The sequence below is a fragment of the Calidris pugnax genome, unplaced genomic scaffold (assembly GCF_001431845.1).
Source record: "Calidris pugnax isolate Ruff unplaced genomic scaffold, ASM143184v1 scaffold64, whole genome shotgun sequence".
In the NCBI taxonomy this organism is placed as follows: domain Eukaryota; kingdom Metazoa; phylum Chordata; class Aves; order Charadriiformes; family Scolopacidae; genus Calidris; species Calidris pugnax.
In genome coordinates this window covers 339857-358590 of record NW_015090784.1, presented here as the reverse complement: position 1 = coordinate 358590, position 18734 = coordinate 339857, and the positions used below count along the sequence as shown (strand labels likewise).

Genomic DNA, 18734 nt, shown 5'->3' with positions numbered 1-18734 from the left:
TCTGAGAATAGCAGAATTCTGAGGCAAACACTTGCAACTTCATTGTGTTTACAGATGTGAGAAAATTCATGATCCTAAAACGAGTAGGTCAGCGAGTCCAAACTCACTATTTTAAGAGAATTTCAAGTAGGTTGAAGATGCTGAACCACAAACTCCCCACAATCCAGACTGTAAGATCAGTCCAGTGAAGGAAACATATTAAGCATTATTTTTTTAAAGCTTTTTTTTTTCATTTTTTAAAGGAAAATATGTTATTTATTGACATTGCAATAAAACATCTGTAATACATAACAATGCACCCTATTACACAATTAATAATATTTAAGCTGTTAGTTGTACAACACCGCACCATCACCCTCTTCTCTTCAAAGAAGTAAACACAACCCAAACCTGATATATGAAATATTTAACTCATACATTTTGTTAAACTCTTTCACTGCAGAGGTGGCATTTTCTGGGCAGGGGAGAGAAGTCTCAGCAGACCCAAAGTGGGCGTCCCTAAACCCAGAACTATTTGTTTATGGACCATTTTGTACCAGTCCTTGGCTATTAAAAGCTGCCTCGTGTGCAAGGTTCTCATCTCTCTCCAAATTGCTGTCAGGATTTCGGTGTTTCTGCTGGACTGCTTCCCCACAGCCGACACGTGGCACTTAGACCAAACCAGTCCAAAACTGGTTTTAAAGCATGTCTTTCCATTTACAGTAAGTGTGAAATAATCCTTTTAATTGCCCCAGGTCTGAAATGACTATTATTTGTTGTATTTTACAAACAGCTGCTCTTTTTATGAGCTGTTTCCAAACCAGTAAGTGATGAAGTGCACTTTTAATAGCAGGTGATATTTCGGAAGTGCCTCGGAATGTGGTCTAATAGACAATTACATCAATAGAGCAGGTTTCCATGTTTTTTTGTCCAATCCCATCCACGAGGGGTTATTCCCATTGGAATTCCCCCGGGATGGCTCTGGGCTCTGACTGCAGGTTGCTTGAGCTGTGCCAGCTCCCTCTCGTTTCCACTCTGATGACACCAACCAGAGGCTTTTTGAGCCATTTCAAACCCTTGCTGGCAGACGTGACCGGGCAGCCGGGCAGAAGGCTCACCTGGACAGCACATTCAGAGACCCAGCAACCTGACTGCCTTCTCACCGCGGCGCAGAGCAGCACTTCTCTATTGCCTCCTTATCAAGACACTCAGTGCCTTTCATTCTCATTTTGTGTGGGTTATTTGAACACAGAATTTCCTGTTTTTTTCCCTCCAGGTCTGTTCCGCACTTAAAAACCCACCTCCCCAGTAAGCACTAACCTCTTCTCCCTTTAGAGAGCTCTGGAGAACGTTTTCTACTCTTAAAAAATAATGTTTTTCACAGATTCTAGTGCATTTTTTACATTCCTACTCTTTTGAAATAAGCATTAGCATCAGTCCCTTTATTTTCTTTGTCGGATTACTGGTTTTAGAACCTTTGCATTAAATAACACCTCTACACGATGTGCTTCAGGGGCCTCGTTATTGCTGGGCCCATGCACTCTGTGAGACTGACCTTATTTATAGAGCTGATTACTTATAAATCTTTAGGTTTTAGTAACCTACAGCTAAGTAGGTTCTTTCCCTAAATCCTGAATTAGACTTGACTTTATGAAAACAAATGCTCTATTAAGTGTTTGTTATTCAAAATGAAGCCCTTTAACATCAACCCAAATCTAACTTACTCTATTGCATGTTTGCAATACTTCCAACTAGGGAACCACCATCTATCAGGCATTACTCATCACATATAGACTCATTTATTTAAAGATGAAACTTTTGTACTGCTTGGTAATTCATTCTATCATTAATTAAAACAACACTTAGTTTAACTGCTGCCAGCTTTTACTTTTGACTGCTTCAATAATTAAAAACTATTACAGACAATATCCTCTACAGTTGGGTCATAAATATTATATACACGAATTGATTTATTGCTACTCATTTTTGCAAGAAAATCCAATTTTCCCTTTATGTAATTTCAGTTCTACTTACCTGTCAATCCTGTTTACTTGCTCAATTGATTTACCCGTGACTACTCTCAAGTGCAGTTCTCATTGTGTGAATGGCTTCTCCATTCAATATGAATCCTCTCAGTTTTCTGGCTGCAATACACCCCACCGCTGTCACAGAACCTGGGTACCTGATTTCATCTGACATACTTTAATTTACTGCTGCGCTGCCTACTGGAGCTTTTTGCCTTGTCTCTGATAATCAATGCTTCAAACCCAATGTTTTTAAGAACTATTGTATAAGACATTTGCCTTCAGTTTTCAAATCCTCTTTCTGTTCCTTGAACACATTATTTCCCAGGTCTAATGTTCATGTTTTGAACGGGCTGCAACTTTCTCCTCCTCCTGAACGTGTGTGTGCTCCTCAAGAAGAGCTCTCTGACACCCCTGCAATGCCTACCCACCAACATGTTCGCTGTTTTACTCAAATGTAGGTTGGGAATTGATGTACCACAAGTATCTTGGCCATTCCTAATAATTATATTAGTTATTATTTAATGTTACTAACTTTTTAGTGCTTGTAGAACTTGTCTTTCTGGCTTTACAGGTTATTAGTTTTCTCATTTTCTCCCCCCTCCTGTCTGTCTTCTCTCAGTGACCAACCTTGGCCCTTTTTAGGGCAGAACACGTTAGCTACAAACCAGCCATCCACGTGCTGCTGCTGCTGCTTCTCCTGTGGCTGCTCCAGCTTTTTCTCATGAGCCACAGGCAAGGGGAAGAACACCCTGATCCCCTGGGAAATACCACTGCTTACGCCTGCTGGAGAGGGGCAGAGACACCCCCCTGCACCCCTGGACCACCCCAGGTCCCTCACGGCCACCATCTCCACCTCCTACTGCTCTCAGTGGGCGCAGGAAAAGCCCCAAGACCTCCCGAGGGGCAGATCTCAGATGGATTTTCCAGCTGGTGGAAGGGGAGAAAGCAATCTCTGCTGTGCTGGGGTGTTAGACCAGTACAAAGCAAGCCTTTATACTTTTTGCAAGCCGCCCATGGAATTCTGTTGTTGTTTTCCCAAACCTGTTTTGTTACCTGAAGTTCAGGAGATGGGCAGAAGAAGGGGAAAGGGCTGCTCCTCACTGACAATGCTGGTCTGCTGGGAAAGTCACTGTTTGTACCTTTTCTCAGCTCCCTGGTGAATAAAGCCAGTGAGAGTAAGTGTGTGTGTGTACTCACATATACACACAGCATAGGGCGTAAGGAGCAAGCTCAGGGTAGCAAAGACCGGGGAAACTCCTTGTATAAGGTTATTTCCATTCAAAATTAGTGCCAACGTACTTCTCCAGCACGCACTGGACAGGTAATCTTTTCAGTTATATATGACAGAAGAATCTGGCCAAATCATTTTTTAATTTCTAAGAAGTTATAAATGAAGTTTTTGAGAAAAAAAACCCCAAACATTTTCAATTTGCTTAGATGCAGCAGTTGCTTTTATACTAATGACTTAGTGTTTAAAAAACTAATGCAGAAGGGAAAGTTAAATTTTATTTTTTTTACAACCTACATTGCTTCTGAAAATTCCCCCAATTTTATTAGAAGTTGTACTCCCAAGATACTTTACAGGTTTTCATCACCCTCGATCCTACTAAACATTTGCTTTTCTGCCCTCTAGTGCTTGTATCTATTTAAATCTGTACAAATCCGGGTCTGGAACCCTCCTACCATGGAAGTGCTCCTACGGAAATCAAATTATCTACTACAAGTGATATACGTGGTACTTTTGTTGTTGTTCATGTCTGTATCACACTGCAGTTATCTGAAAGGGAAGAATTTTCAGAATTTTACTTATCATTTTACAAAACCAATGTAAAGCAGTTTTCTTTTTCAGTTTTGGACCACAAAACGGAGTTTTAAATGCATAAATTGAAGCTTACTTTCTAGATTTATTGCTAAAACATTTTCACTGGTAGCTAAGCTGTTAGGTGTGTACCAAACTACAGGTTTCCACAGAAATTACTGTCTTTCATCCACATGAAAAGCTCTTCTATTTAATGTGATTAATTTCCCCTCTAACGATGTAGTTTGTTCCAGTATTGCGCATGCTCACATTTAGAACAATGGGCTGACATACTACGTCTGTAATTACTCCCATGCTACCAAAAAACCAGTGAATTAAATTTATTTAGTGTTAAATGGATATGGAATGTCGTACAGTACATGAAAAGACGCTTCAAGATGAGTAAAGCAGAACTAATTGCACAAGAGATTAAAGGTTCACCTCAATAGTCAGTATTATTGAATCATTACAGCTTCCATCTTCAGAGTGCAAGGTCTGTCATGCAAAAAAAAAAAAGAGCTCAAAAAATCCCCAAACAGACAAAACCAACGTTGTGGTACCACTTAAAATGCTATCATACCACAATATTTTACAAGACATCAAGTGACCATTCATAGAGAATGAAGCATTTCAGCAATAACAAAAAGGTTTTAAACATACTTAGCAGGTTTGGCATGAACACCGATTCCAGCACCACTCTACGGAAGGAACAGGCAACATGCTGGGAGAGAGGAGCTACAAATCAAAGCCTTTTCTATTCATTGCCAGTATCACTGCCCGCACGAGGTACGCAGCCTCATTACTCGGGTTCCCCACGCCACGGGGAAGGGGTCAACACGTTTCACACCGAGCACAGAACCACACACCAGCAAGACGCTTCCATCACCCCGACCAGTCACGACATCTAACCCCTGGGATGACAACATGCCCTGCAAACAAACCGGGACAGCGGCCTGCACGTGGAGATATAAAACAACTAAAATATACTCCTAACCACCTTAACCCCAAAGTGAACTATAATCTGTATTTACATATAGGTTTGTTTTTTTTTTTTGAGGGCACCGACAGGTAGATTAATTTACCAAAATAAGCATACAAAAAAGGCCAAGCTGCTTGCCCTCATATTAGGAATAAACTATTTAATTTCCTGGCTTAAATGTAAGCAAGAGGAACTCAAGAAAGACCTCCTTGAGGTTAATTTTCCAACTACATTCGAAGAAAATAATTTACTAAAACTGTAACTTGCAAGGTCTACTAGCCTTGAAGTGAGGCTACAGGTTAACTATACCTACAGTTAAATAAAAAACTCCAGAAGACATTTTACAGAAATAAAATGCAACTCTAGGAAGTAGGTGGGAACACACTTTAGTATTCAGCTGGAACACTCTATTTCCATATCCCATCATTCTCAGGAATGTATATTTCATAAATAAAGATACAGAAAAAAAACCCCTGTGTATTCAACCTAAAACTGGATATTTCTAAATTTCTTCAGATAAAATTTGCTGTCTCCCTCACAAATAAGCGATAAACCCTGAAAAAAAATTGGCTTTTCAAATCTATCGTGCATGAGAAAACACAGATGAACAAACCGACATCTGGGAAAACCCATTTTGTACAAGGTTGCAGTTCTAAAACACTTATATTACAAAGCAATGTAAATAAATACCAGGCTAGTACAAAAGCTCTTATTTACAGTTTTACAAATGAAAACGTTTTCAGTGTAAATGCAGTGTTTTAAAGAACACGATATTAGTAAAATGAGTTCCTGTATAGAGCGTTACAATTTCTGCTAAATTTCAATGCAGTATTGTATAAAACCATTGTTTCAAGTTAATTTTTGTTTATAATTTAGTACAGCCAAACCCCAGTTTACGCCTGGAATGGTATCTGTTAAAGTGCTGAAAAAGAGGACATTTCTGAAATTTTAGAAAAAACATACTGTACATTATTAAAGCTTTATCAAGTCAAAAATGGTATATTTTGTTCACATTTGCTACCACACCACCTGTGGATGAGAGTTTTGCAACACCTTGCTGTAATTAACAGGACGGGAGCCATCGGCATTGTCACATCCCACGTCTGACGATTCCCCACACGGCGTTTGCCTTAAGCTTCAGTGGTGGCTTCAGGTTTCATGATCTGGTACGTGATCAAGTATTCTGGATAAGCCTGGAAGAGCAACACACACATTCGTTGGTGGGATTCCATTTTCTGAATCAATTCAGAAGGTTTGCTAGAGAAGGGAAAACATGCCCAAGACAAAAGGGCAAAAAGCCCGAGGTAAAACACCAGGAGCATTCACGGGACGTGGATCCTGTCACCTGCCACCACAGCAGGAGTTTGCTTTAAGACAAAAGCAAGTCCCAGCACCTTGAAAGTAAAACCAACACCCAACACACTACAAGCCCTTAAAAGAAGCCCTCTGAAAAGCCAGACCGAGAAGGTGCTCACCTGCTCCCCTCTGTAAATGACATATTCTGCCAGTGCCAGTCCATTTACACTGGGGCGCCCGGTGACGGAGTGATGTCCTGGGGGGGAATGAGCCATTTTCATGGCACTGAACTGCAGGAAGGACTTGCCCAGGGTCACGCGGCAGAACAGCAACTGCCTGGGTTAAAAGGCAAAAAGGACACTGAACACAAAATACTGGTGTAGAAAGCCACAAAGACTGTCTTTGGGATTTGAAGCGTTATGCTCCCCTTGGAAAAGCTCTTTAGCCTGAGGAAATGGTTGGTAATAACACTGAAAAACGTTGATATTAATTACTGGAAAGAGCATGCTTAATGTATTCAAATCCTGTCACTACCATGTAGTTGGGTTTTTTTTGTTATTTTTTAAGTTTTGGGAGGGTCCCCCCCATCACTCACACTAACAACATAATCCACCTGTGTTCCAGCACTAGATTTGTATCTAACTGCCACATCAACACCAAGGCCAGGAGCAAGCTCTAGGTCAACACGAAATACCTCACACTAACATCTGTCAGTATGTTCTGGTGTTTTCGTTATAAAAAGACAGAAGGGCACTTTACAGATGTACTACCTAGATCTGTCCTACTGCCATTCCAATGGAATCAGCAATTCTGCAGATCAATGTTACGTATCATTTTGTTCAGCCAAAACTTGCTTTTCTGATTCTTTACAGAAGACAAATTAAAAAATCTTTTTATTCAAAACTTTAGAAAGCATGAAAAGACTCTGACATCCTCTATAATTCTAGATTATTCTCTTTATTTTGGGAGCGCCAGAAAAGAGTAAGAAATATGAAAAGGGGCAGAGACTCAAGGAAGGAAACTGCAAGAACCACCTTATTCCTGTGACACCAATGCAAACCACAGAATACTCTCCTGGTTGAAACAACGACCACTACCACAATTAACTCCATGCAGTCAGATTAACTCTAGTCTGAACTGACGGCAGCAGTAAGACATTAGGCCTTTGGCAGAAAAATGGACTTAAGAACTCAATTAATGGTAGAGAGTCCACAAATCCACATCTGTACTTGAGGGTGTGGAGCAGCAGTGACTGGTACAGAGTCCATCCATCTCAAAGAAACCCCACACCTGAATATCACTGATATTCTCCTTTCTCTGTCACAGGCAATAGACTAAACCCTCCTATTGCTGCACCTTTCACACAAGCATCTCAAAGATCCTCTTCACTCTCTAGCTACTCAAGTCTGATTTTATAGTAAGTTAAGGGCAAAGGTTTGGTTAAATGCACTGAAGATGGTTAAAGATTCTTTAAGACTTAAATATCAAAGTTTTCTGCAAGTCCCTATTGGGCCCAGCATACACAGAGCGCTGAGCAGCGTTGGTTACTACGCAAATCTTTTTTCAGAGAGGGGCTCTGCTGACTTGATGGTCTAGAACACAACAGACAATGGCAAAATCAGATTCTTTTGAATGACTTACCTGTGGCAAACATAACAAGATCTATCTTTGTGAATTGGACAGCCAGTGCCACCTCCAATTCCATACACGTACTGATTGCTTTTGGAAGAATTTTCAGCAAAATAAATGCCAGCTCCAAACATGCCACCTATGTAGGCATGTCTCTCATCAAAGCCCTTGTGGATGATGGCATTCACGAATGGGGAGCCTGTGAGAAAGGAAGTACAACCATGTATGAAGCAGGAGAACATCCCAGATGAGAACGAGAAAAGACTATGGCAATTGCTTGTCATCCCCTGCAAGCAGCATGCGCGGTTAAAAGACATTTGTTAATGCTTAAAAATATTTTAATAAAGACTTAAAAAAACCCCAAAAACAACACTCATAAGGCATTAAATTGCTTTATTCCAGGGCTAATTTTGTTATTATCTAACTAATTTAAAAGACTTTCCTTTAATGACAGGTCATTCAATTAAGAGTCTGTTTCCTCTTGCAGGGCACAGACCAGTCACAAGATCGGATTTAGGCACCTACAGGTTTGGGCAAGCAGTTAATTATTTTCCTTTAATGACAGGTCATTCAATTAAGAGGCTGTTTCCTCTTGCAGGGCACAGACCAGAGTCACAAGACCGGATGTAGGCACCTACAGGTTTGGGCAAGGAGTTAATTATCGTGTTACTGCTGCTTCCAACAGCAATGCCTTATGTTGGGAACTAGGAAGGTTTCATTGTAAGGATGTATCGTGAACTTGCTTAATTCCCTCGTCAGCACAAGCTACGTATTTGTGCACAGAAGAGCTTTCAGCTTATAATTAGTAAATTTAATGCCAGTTATCTGGAATGATGAATGAGAACTAACTTACCAAATCATAAAAACAAGAAAACAAAAAATCCCAGCCCAAACAACCCATAGCAGAATAAAGTCTGACTCTTGCTCATTTTGGTGGTAGAGCTGATAGCACAGAATTAGCAGTGTAAGGAAGGAGGCAGCACACCCCTTCACATCTCCACTCCTAATTGCTAACTGTTCCACTTCAAACTTAGAAGTCTCCTCCAGGGAGAGACACAGAGATGCTATTTCAGCGTTGTGTTATGCACCCTCACTGTGACATAGACAAACACTTGTTCACATAACACTCATGCAAACCCTAGAACCTATTTCCATTGAGAACATTTACTGTGAGCCAGTAGGAACCCTCCAATAAAGAGTGTTGGTGGTAAAACTACTTCCTAAGGTGCATTTCAGTATCTCACCATGAAACAGCATTCTTTCGTTGGCGTGGTTATGATTCTCTTCAGAGACCTCTTTCCTCCTGTGAGTGTATCTTTCCCACAGTTTTTTGTTGCACACTTTCTGAATCTGAAACAGTAAAAATGTAAGTTCTGCCCTGGAAACTGCAAACTTCTGTTTGCTCTAGGTAACAGCTGTTTAACCCACAGCAGCTAGCCCGTGGTACACTTCCCCTGCCGCCTAAAGAGAGCACTCTCCTTAGAACTCAATGGAACACTAATTTTCTAACTTATCCTGCAGAAGTTATCGTTGAAGTGTAGCTTCAGTAAATCGTAATTATACGCTTAATTATAAATTCAGTCACTTACTTGAAAATCAAAATCTCTAGCATTTTAATGAAAATGACCATTTCTTCAGGGGAAAAAAAAAAAAAGAAAAAGGAAACCAAGATTCCACTAAATGGTTTAAAGCAGGATTTTCTGCCCGGTGTTCTAGGCTCCTTTGATGTTAAATCAAGCCCAAACAGGTCCCCTTACTTCCAGGCTTCAAGAGTTTTGCTTTCACTTCTCGCTGTTCTTCCCCTCCGTTCCCTCAACAGAAACCTTCCTTTGTTTCCTATAAAACCTTCTGTCTTTTTCTTCAAACATTCTGCAGTTTTCTGTGAAGTCTTTCTAGGTAAATTTCTCATAAAATTTCTTACTGAATATTAACCAATAACCAGTTTTTCCATATAATCTTACTCTTAATTTCCCTGGAAGACAATCTTCTTCCTGTGCACGTCTCAGACGGCACATCTACTCACACTATGGAACTCAGACCAATGTAGAACATTTTATGGACATTTTGTTTTCAGCCCAAACTCTTTCAGGTGTAACCATCCACCATAAAAATGCAAGAGCCACCTTTAAGATGTTGTATCTATTGAAGACTCCACCAGCATGTCCTCCATCTCTGTGCTCTCGGACAGTACTCTGCATCTGAAGATTGACAGTTTTAAGGAGGATCAGTTTGTGTCACAACACATTCAACATACACATCCTTCCCACAGTCAAATAACCAAAAGAAATAGTTCTATCCCCAAAAAAATTAAAAAAAAATTATACAAGAAATTTTTAGGCAATGACTGTAGGTTAAGTAATGCCAGATTTTGTGGATGCACAAGAACAGGTTCAATGATTATTTTTTTTTTAATAAACATACCTTGAATAGTCCACAGTCTAGTTTTCAAATTGAAAAAGATCATCACTAATCTATTTAGAATACTGTTTCTTTGGAATTTTGCTCTGTGTGATCATAACACTTTGGAAGGAAGTGACTAAAAGCCGTGTATAACAGACAGGCCATCACTAGAATTTATATGTTATATCAAAGACCTTTTCTACATAGAAGAGGCTTTAAAAATACAAGCAGTAATAACATTAAGTAAGAAAAAACTTACGGACGTCATAAGCACAGATTATAAGGGGTACAGTCAAAGTTAGAAACCTGAAGCATCCCTATCCAAGTTTTTCTTAGGCTTAGAGATGTTTATTGCACTGTTAAAATCTCTGGCAACACTACTTTATCTACTTCTTTACTAAAACTAACAATACTAAGAGCCTACAAACAAAGGCATGTACCTCCTCTTCCACTGATTGAAATTCCTTATCTTCCGTGGAAAGGTCTATGAGAATAGTTCCACTGCCAGCAGTGTTTAGGGTCAGGTATGGGTTGAGTCCTGTGAATGTAACAAAACACAGCAAAGTTTCAGACACTGCTTTAAGACTGCTGGTTTGCAATGAGAACCACTAACATCCTTCTTTTTAAAGGCACCATGTTCTCAAACCTCAGTTTACAGGATGAAGAGGTAGCTGCTGAGGAAGGCAGAGATTACCACTGACTTTAACTGCCTTCTACCAGCCACATACATTTTTGCAGATGTCACTTGGTTTATAACCAATTTCGAGAACCGAAAGGCAAGATTCACAGTAATTCACAGCACAAACAAGTGCTTGTTTCAAGTCAGAAACATTCTTATCATTTGTAGTGCCGTTTTCTAGGACAAGTTTTATTATCAATTTTTTTTAATGTGATACAACCTGGAATAATCTGAAGCATTGATACAGCAGCAGGGTTACATACTAATTTGAAACCAGAATATACCTTGCTGTCCAGAAATGAGTCTTTCAACTCCTTTAATGATTTTATGCCTATGGCCGTAAGCATTAATTCCAATTTCCTTCAATTCTTTGTGTCCCATTTCAACCAGTACATCCAGTGTTATCTACAATGAAAGCAACACCATTATTTTGCAGGCCAGCATAAACAGAGTACAAGAGCTGCCAATGACAATGAAAATGCCCCCCACAATAGTTGTGATAAAAAGCAAGTGTGAAAAGAAAACAGAGACTTTCGTGTATTATTCTTGTACTTTACTTTTACCCAACTGTTTTCTCCAAACTTTGGTCTTTCAATAAATTTGCTACGAACTACAACCATGTTATTTGTATTTCTTTCAACAATCATATTTCTGATTGAGAAATACAATTTTTTAGATGTATTCAATCCAACAGAAACAAACCCAGAAATTACTAATCAACAATAACTACTTTTATTTACTCCACCATTTTTACTACCAAAAGAAAACATGCCTACGCTCTCAAACTGACATAGACATTACTGCCCCCCAGTTTTTGATATATGCATGTATTTTAATATATATTTATAGTATATACCAATTAAAAAAATCTAATTAAGCTCCTTTCTTTCATTCCACTCCTTTTGACATTCACTCATTTTGTCAGTCTCATGAGGTTATTCTAAATAGTCAGTATCATTATTGCTTTCTAGCTGAGTATCTGCAGACAAATACAGCTACTTACCTGTTCCCTCTCAAATATGTCAATGAGATGTTCAAGGCCGAGGTTCCGCACAAACTGATTTATGCTAAAATCTACACCTGAAACTGGATAAGAAGAGAAATTCAAAATGAACATTCATATATGCATTGTAAATTGAAGTATACACACCTCCCACTGCTTGTGGCAATAACGAGACAGAAATTCCTGGTCTTCTGAAGATGGGGAATAAATACCTGTATCACTAACCAGAGGCCACTATTCCTTGACCCACCCTGGTACCCTTAGGATTTCCACCCCTCCTAAGAGCAGCCCTTGTGCTCCCCCAGCTGTGCAACTCACCAGCTGTGCAACTCACCAGCTGCCACAGATGTGTGTTCAACCAGAAAATATTTAGAGAACTAAAACGTTACAGAAGTAACCTTTGCAAGATACCTGATCTAAGAATAGCATCTTAGAGACTGGATAAAGTTTGTACTAAAATACTGCTTGGGAGGGAGCCAAACTTCATTTGACGATTTATTTTAAAAACACAATTCACCACTTTGGGTCCGTACAGCAAAAAAGGGAGCATTTTAAAGACTCTGTAAGGCGAAAGTACTAAAATCTTACACTAAAAGACTTTTAGACTTCTGTTTCTCATTAATGTCATCGTAAGGAATAGGGACACTGCATGTGTCACAGTAGCTGTGTATTCTTTTTGCCCTCTGGTAGCCAATGTGAGCCATGCCTACCTGAGAAAGCCTCACCTTCTTTTTTCTCCAGAACAGCAGCTCCCTCCGCGCTGTTGGGACCAACCACAGAAGGAAGTTCAGAAAAACTCCCGGACAAGTTGTCGAGGCTGCTGGCTGCAGAGAGACTGGAGGGGCTGGGGGGAACAGAAGCCAGGGAGTCACTGGCAGAACCTGTGCTCTGAGACACGCTGATAACCTGAGGCTTGTAGCAAGTGGGCAAGGCGGAGGGAGGCATCGCCGCTGTCAGTAACGCGCTGACATCATCTGCCTACAGAGCAGAAAACAAGTTGTTAAAACACAGGAACACTTTTAGACATTTTTTTCCCCCCTGGAATGCATTATCATTATTCCAGACTTCTTAACTGCACTGCAAAACAAATACACACGTATGGGAAAAATACACATTTTACAATGCACTTCACAAGCAGTCTTTTGTGCCAACAGCATACATTAAACTGTAAAATGTTTATAAATAAAAATGGCAATAAGATAAAAAGACTTCAATATTTCTAACAAACTTTAGGGACAGTTAAACAGCATCCATCTTTTAGGAAAATGAACAAAAGCTTCTACTGGCAACTAGAATTCATGATACAAAACAGTTACTCCGAGTGCAGCTTTGACCTGTATTATAATACTTTAAAAAAAGAAAAACCACCCAAAAACTTAACAGCTGGATAGTTCCCTAAATTTATGTTGCTACAAAGTTTGCTTACATTTATTGCCACAAATTTTGTATTAGTCAAACTATAAGTACCAAATTAAAAGCATCAAACCATAAGCATGACTTCCTTTTGTTAGTGTTTCTCCCCCCCTGCCTTCTATCCTGTGATAAGAAATCTTGAGCAAGAAAATAAAAAAGTTTATAAAGGCTCTACTGACTTTCCTTACCAGACACATAGAAACACCAGAGAAACCTCAGGATTTTAAATTTGGCAGAAGTTGCTGTATGACTATGATTATTTTTTTTAAGGATAGTTCCTAAATGAGCTGCCACCAGGGGCAGGTAAGTAGAGATGTCCCAAAAGCCACCCCAGCACTTACAGTGACCAGGTCCAGTGGTGTCTGTCCTTCCTGGTTCTTCAGGGTGGGATCAGCCCCATGTGCCAGTAACAAGGCACAGAGCTGTGTCCGTCCCTTCTGGGCTGCCTCGTGCAGGGGGGTGAAAGCCCATTTGTCCGTGGCGTTCACACAGGCGTTGTACTTGATCAGTAAAGCTGCTACATCCACGTGCTGCAAAAGAAACACAACTGTGAAATTCCAAGGTGCCACAATGTATTAAAGTAACTCACCACTATTACTTATTTGTCCGTGGCGTTCACACAGGCGTTGTACTTGATCAGTAAAGCTGCTACATCCACGTGCTGCAAAAGAAACACAACTGTGAAATTCCAAGGTGCCACAATGTATTAAACTAACTCACCACTATTACTGGCACTTCTCTGCAATCCTCATTCCTAATTTTCTTAGAATACAGTTACTTTTTAATGATGATTAAAAAGATTTATTAAAACAAGGTGTTTTCTTCCTCACCTGTAATGTAACAGTAAAAAGTTCAGATTTGTTTCCTCTTCTTTAAAAAAGACAGACTACAACAGAATCCCACATCCAGGGGAATCCGAAGGGAAAAAAGCCTGAATTTGAACTCCCAGTTTGGAAAGTACTCCAACTGTTTTGATTAAAGACTTGATCTAAGCACAAAGATCCCAGAAGCCGACAAAAACAATTACTGTCTCAAAACCAGCCAACTAAATGAAAATGAGATCTTGCTGGTACAATTGGACTGGCACAGGTAAGGACATGCATTTTATGGCACACCTTTCAGGCTGCTGGCTTTCTAAGTATTCATGTTCAGAAAACTCAAATTCTGTGAATTCCAACCATGACTTCACAAATTCCAAGAAAGTCTTCACCTATACAACGAGCTGACCATTGGCTTTCTAAGTATTCATGTTCAGAAAACTAAAATTCTGTGAACTCCAACCATGACTTCACAAATTCAAGAAAGTCTTCACCTATACAATGAGCTGACCAGGATCCAAATTTTTGTGTTTGTTTTAGAAATAAGATTACAACCAAATAGCAAAAGCTTTCTAGAGAGTATTGGCTCACAATGCTGTCAATTACATGCATAACTTTTTTTTAATAAATAAAGCCTCAGAAACTTTGAGATATTTACCCCATAGGATGCTGCATTATGCAACGGAATCAAACCTCCTTTATCCTGGGCATTCACATCTGCTCCGTGCTGTAACAGGTATTCTGCCACCTCCAGATTGTTGTAGCCGGCTGGAAGGTGGCAAAAGGACAGAATAAATAGACCGTATTAAAAAAAAAAACCAACCCTCAACAAACTGTAGAGAAGTAGCAATTAATTTAAATTACTTGAAAGTTACAATGTCATTCCCTGTGAATACAGTGTATTATCTATTAGTGAAGGCAGCTTCACCCTATTTAAGAGTATTTGGTTTTAAAACCTCTGTCACTAAACATTAGAAGACCCTCTTTGGCTAGAGAGTACAGAAAACTAAAGTCATTCAATAGTTTAGAAGAGAAACGTAAGATTATATGCATAAAATACTTTTTTTTTTTTTTTAAGAGAAAATGTGGGATCTCCTAGCTTGAGGCTATACTTTAAAGCTGCTTAGACACAGGAAGTTCAGGCACAGTAATAACTCTGATCGATCCAGTTAATTACAAGACTGACCTGCTAAATGCAGCGGTGTTGAGTGCCGTCCCTGCGTGTCCCGGCAGTTGACGTTGTCAGGTGAACACAGCTTTTTCACTCGGGCCAAACAGCCCTTTTTCGCAGCATCCAGAAGAGCTGCATCTCCTCTAAGTAAGTCCTGAATATCAGTATCTCCATCTTTAACCAGGTCCAGAGGAGTATTTCCATCCCGGTTTTTCTTCGTGGGGTCAGCTCCATGCTGTGCACATCAAAACAAGTGGAAAGTATTTAAGTAGAATAAACACATTGCGCCTTAGGCATCTGATGCCTAATTGAGCAAATATTCTGACCCATATTCACATCCATTTACTGCCTGAGAAAGGACAGAGTTGCTAATAGTATCCCTTTTCCTGGAAACACAGTGAAGGACAATGATTTAGAAACCACAGAACACAAATCAATTTCTCAAAGCAGTCCAACCCCATTTCAGACTGAAGAAGAAAGGAAAAGCAGCAGCTCGTCTCTCCAGCCCATGGAATACCTGCAACAGCAGTTTGCAAATCTCATATTTTCCTTTTGCTGCAGCTTCGTGCAGGGGAGTGAATTTCCACAGATCAGCTACGTTGACAACCGCCCCGTGTTTAACCAGCAGCTCCGCGACTTCGTAGTGACCGTACGAGCAGGCGTTGTGTAAAGGGACCAGTCCTCTGCAAACCAGGGAAAAAACCCAAACAAACAAATTCTCTTTAAAAATTGGGTCTTTTCTCACAAAGTGATATAAGCTTAAAGTACAATACACCGTCAATAACCAAACCATGGCATTTTTTTCCAAATGTCCCCAGCAGTGTAATACAGTAGGAGTATCTACTGCTAAAGTGCTAAGAATGCAACCGGTGGCACTGAAGAGACTGAAGAGAAGTACAAACATGGGGCCAGAGAAATTCTTGATGCTCTAGTCTCAAGTACCACAAAATACAATTTTCAATTCTTGCTGAAGCAAGACGTGGGGCCAGCAAAACTGCCACCTGGGACTTCCAAAGGGCAGACTTTGGCCTCTTCAGGAGCAGGGTTGAAAGTGTCCCTTGGGACACAAAGGTGGCCAGGAAGGCTGGTCGTATTTCAAGGAGGCACTCTTAAAAGCGCAGGAAAGAGCCATACCCAAGTCCCAAAAAACACGCAGGAGGGGAAGAAGACCAGCCTGGCTAAATAGAGAGCTTTGGCTGGAGCTCAGGAACGAAAAGAAGACTTATGATCTTTAGAAAAGGGGCCTGGCAGGCAAGGAGAAATACTGGGAAGTGGTGAAGATATGCAGGGGGAAAATTCAGTGAAATTCATGAAATACTTTTGTGGATATTCTGAACGTCTTCAATCTAACAGAACTTTCCATGGAAATAAAAAAGAATCAAGTGTCTGAAGAAAGATGGGATGCTGGCCAGCTCACAGTAGTCAAGAGGTGACATATATCAGCAATTACAACTGCCAAGAAAATAGACATTTGAGTATTTACCCCTTGTCTTTTGCATGCACATCAGCGCCGTGCTGAAGGAGATACTCGACAACAGACACCCTGTTGTACCCCGCTGCAAAATGAAGGGGTGTCGACTGGCGTCCTTCAATATCTCTGCAGTTCACACTTTGAACTGTACACAGTTTCTGTGAAACACCCCAAACAAAACACACATCACTGTATATAGTGTTGGGACACTTTTCATTTAGTCATAAAATGTTGTTAGAGACATCTAATTTTGAAAAATTGTTTGCATTAAAGTCTCTTTTAGTCATTAATTTCTACATAAAACCTTTGCTTTACGCAGATTGTGTCCCAAGAAAAACATTAATTAAATATTCCCTCCTCCCAAATCCACCCTGTGACTTCTTACTTGTGCTTTTTATATAAGACAAACTTTTGGAGGTGGTGAACATTACATTTTGCCAGCTGTAAGATCTGTGCAAAGGTTTTAGGACAGGGATCACTACTCTAAAGCAGTCAGTGAAGGGCTGTTTGATTGCTTGCTTTGAAAAATAGTAGTTTGGTAGTTTGATTCTCTCTTATTTTTAGGGCAGGTTTAAGCTTACTTTTACAGTATCCACATCTCCAGCCTTTGCAGCCTCCAGCAACTGTCGATCTGCATCAGAATTACCCACTGGGATCCCTTCTGCAAAAGAAACAAGGTTGCATGACAAGTGAGTGAGTGTATGCAGTTGAAGGAATTTGTTAAGACAGTAAATCATTTCAGTATTTCAAAGATTTCCCTTAAAAAGAAAATTAACCAATTATAGACAAGTTTTGTCTTTTCTTATTCTCTACCAGTGTCGCTATTAGCTCCAACAGTGTTTGCTAAGTTGCCTTTAGCAACACACTTCCTATCCATTCTGAAGTACTGGGGAACCAACTAAAGATTCTCAGTTTCAGAATTAGACTGTAGCTTACCTATGTGTAGAGTATCCAAACTTTAAAACCCATGTACCCTGTTGCCTCTGCTCACAGTTGCAAAGTGCAAAGCAGATATGACTTTGCTTTTGAAACTCACTTTCTACTTACAAGATCCCCAACTCCCCTACATCAAGATTTTTCCAAAACTATTCCAGACAGCTGTACCATTAAATACCTGAGCATGCCTGACAATCTGTACAGCTGAATACCAGAGAGTAAATGAGATTGTTAACTACAGCCAGAGCAGGGACTCTCCCTGCGTGCGTGGTGATGGAGTAAGAACGGCACAGCCCAGCTCTCGGCACTGTCTTCTGTAGAAAGTTCATTTTTTGGAATTGTGTTCACTGTTACTCCTTGACAGCACTTGAAACTACAAGTAAAACGAAGCAGCAGGTTACTTCAGCAGCGGGTGCTGAATGAATCAGTCGTACCTTGCAGCAGCTGTTGCACACTCTCCGTCCCCATCTGTAGGGCTGTAAAGCCCTGCAGAGACACGATGGAGGGATCGCAGCCAGAACTCAAGAGCAGCCTGCAGGTCTGGAGGTGCCCGCAGTGTGCTGCTCTGTGCAGAGAGGTCTGGCCCAGATTGTCTAAAGCATTAACCTAAAAATAACACAGACAAGAAACATCACCATCAAAGCTTAATATCAAAGCCGTTTTCACTGCTGACTGGGAGAGTTTCACAAGGATTCTTCCTCCTTTTAATTAAAAGAACATATTCAGCATATTTCTGGAGGTCATGACACTTCAGAAGATAAAACTTAAACAAAAACAGATCATAAAGTTGCAACTACATTCACTGAGGACAAACAGCCCCCATTTTAGAGACGTGATTAATCCAGTGTAAGCAAACAATTACAGCAATTCTACCACATCCAGAAGTTGGCACAAATCCCCAGTGCCAGCACACAGAACAGCTCCCACCTGCACTGGCTTATCGCCATTTTTCAGAGTGAGGACTTTCTATGTGTTTCAGTCAAGGTGTATTTAACAATTGAAAACTCTGCACCCCAAAGTTACTTGGATTCCCTCCTGCTCCTCTGGTTTTGAGCATTGCTTTGGAAAATTCACAGCAGTCAGGCCGTAATCAAATTGACATGAGAGAGATATTCACCTCCTAGTTTTGGAGGAT

General features: G+C 40.2%; 1 protein-coding gene across 1 annotated transcript in view; it reads right to left on the bottom strand.

Moving 5' to 3' along the window:
• Positions 1-208: 208 nt before the first annotated feature.
• Positions 209-18734, bottom strand: part of TNKS2 (tankyrase, TRF1-interacting ankyrin-related ADP-ribose polymerase 2) — a 29899-nt gene continuing 11373 nt past the window's right edge. Inside the window, exons 16-31 of the mRNA XM_014965802.1 lie at positions 18034-18205; positions 17245-17324; positions 16676-16821; positions 15710-15875; positions 15208-15427; positions 14680-14789; positions 13545-13733; positions 12516-12768; positions 11791-11873; positions 11072-11192; positions 10549-10646; positions 9832-9906; positions 8953-9058; positions 7721-7907; positions 6259-6415; positions 209-5976 (exon numbers count right to left, since the gene is read on the bottom strand). Of these exons, the coding sequence (XP_014821288.1) occupies positions 5914-5976; positions 6259-6415; positions 7721-7907; positions 8953-9058; positions 9832-9906; positions 10549-10646; positions 11072-11192; positions 11791-11873; positions 12516-12768; positions 13545-13733; positions 14680-14789; positions 15208-15427; positions 15710-15875; positions 16676-16821; positions 17245-17324; positions 18034-18205 (2226 nt within the window). The 3' untranslated portion in view covers positions 209-5913. The remainder of the gene's footprint in view (positions 5977-6258; positions 6416-7720; positions 7908-8952; positions 9059-9831; positions 9907-10548; positions 10647-11071; positions 11193-11790; positions 11874-12515; positions 12769-13544; positions 13734-14679; positions 14790-15207; positions 15428-15709; positions 15876-16675; positions 16822-17244; positions 17325-18033; positions 18206-18734) is intronic.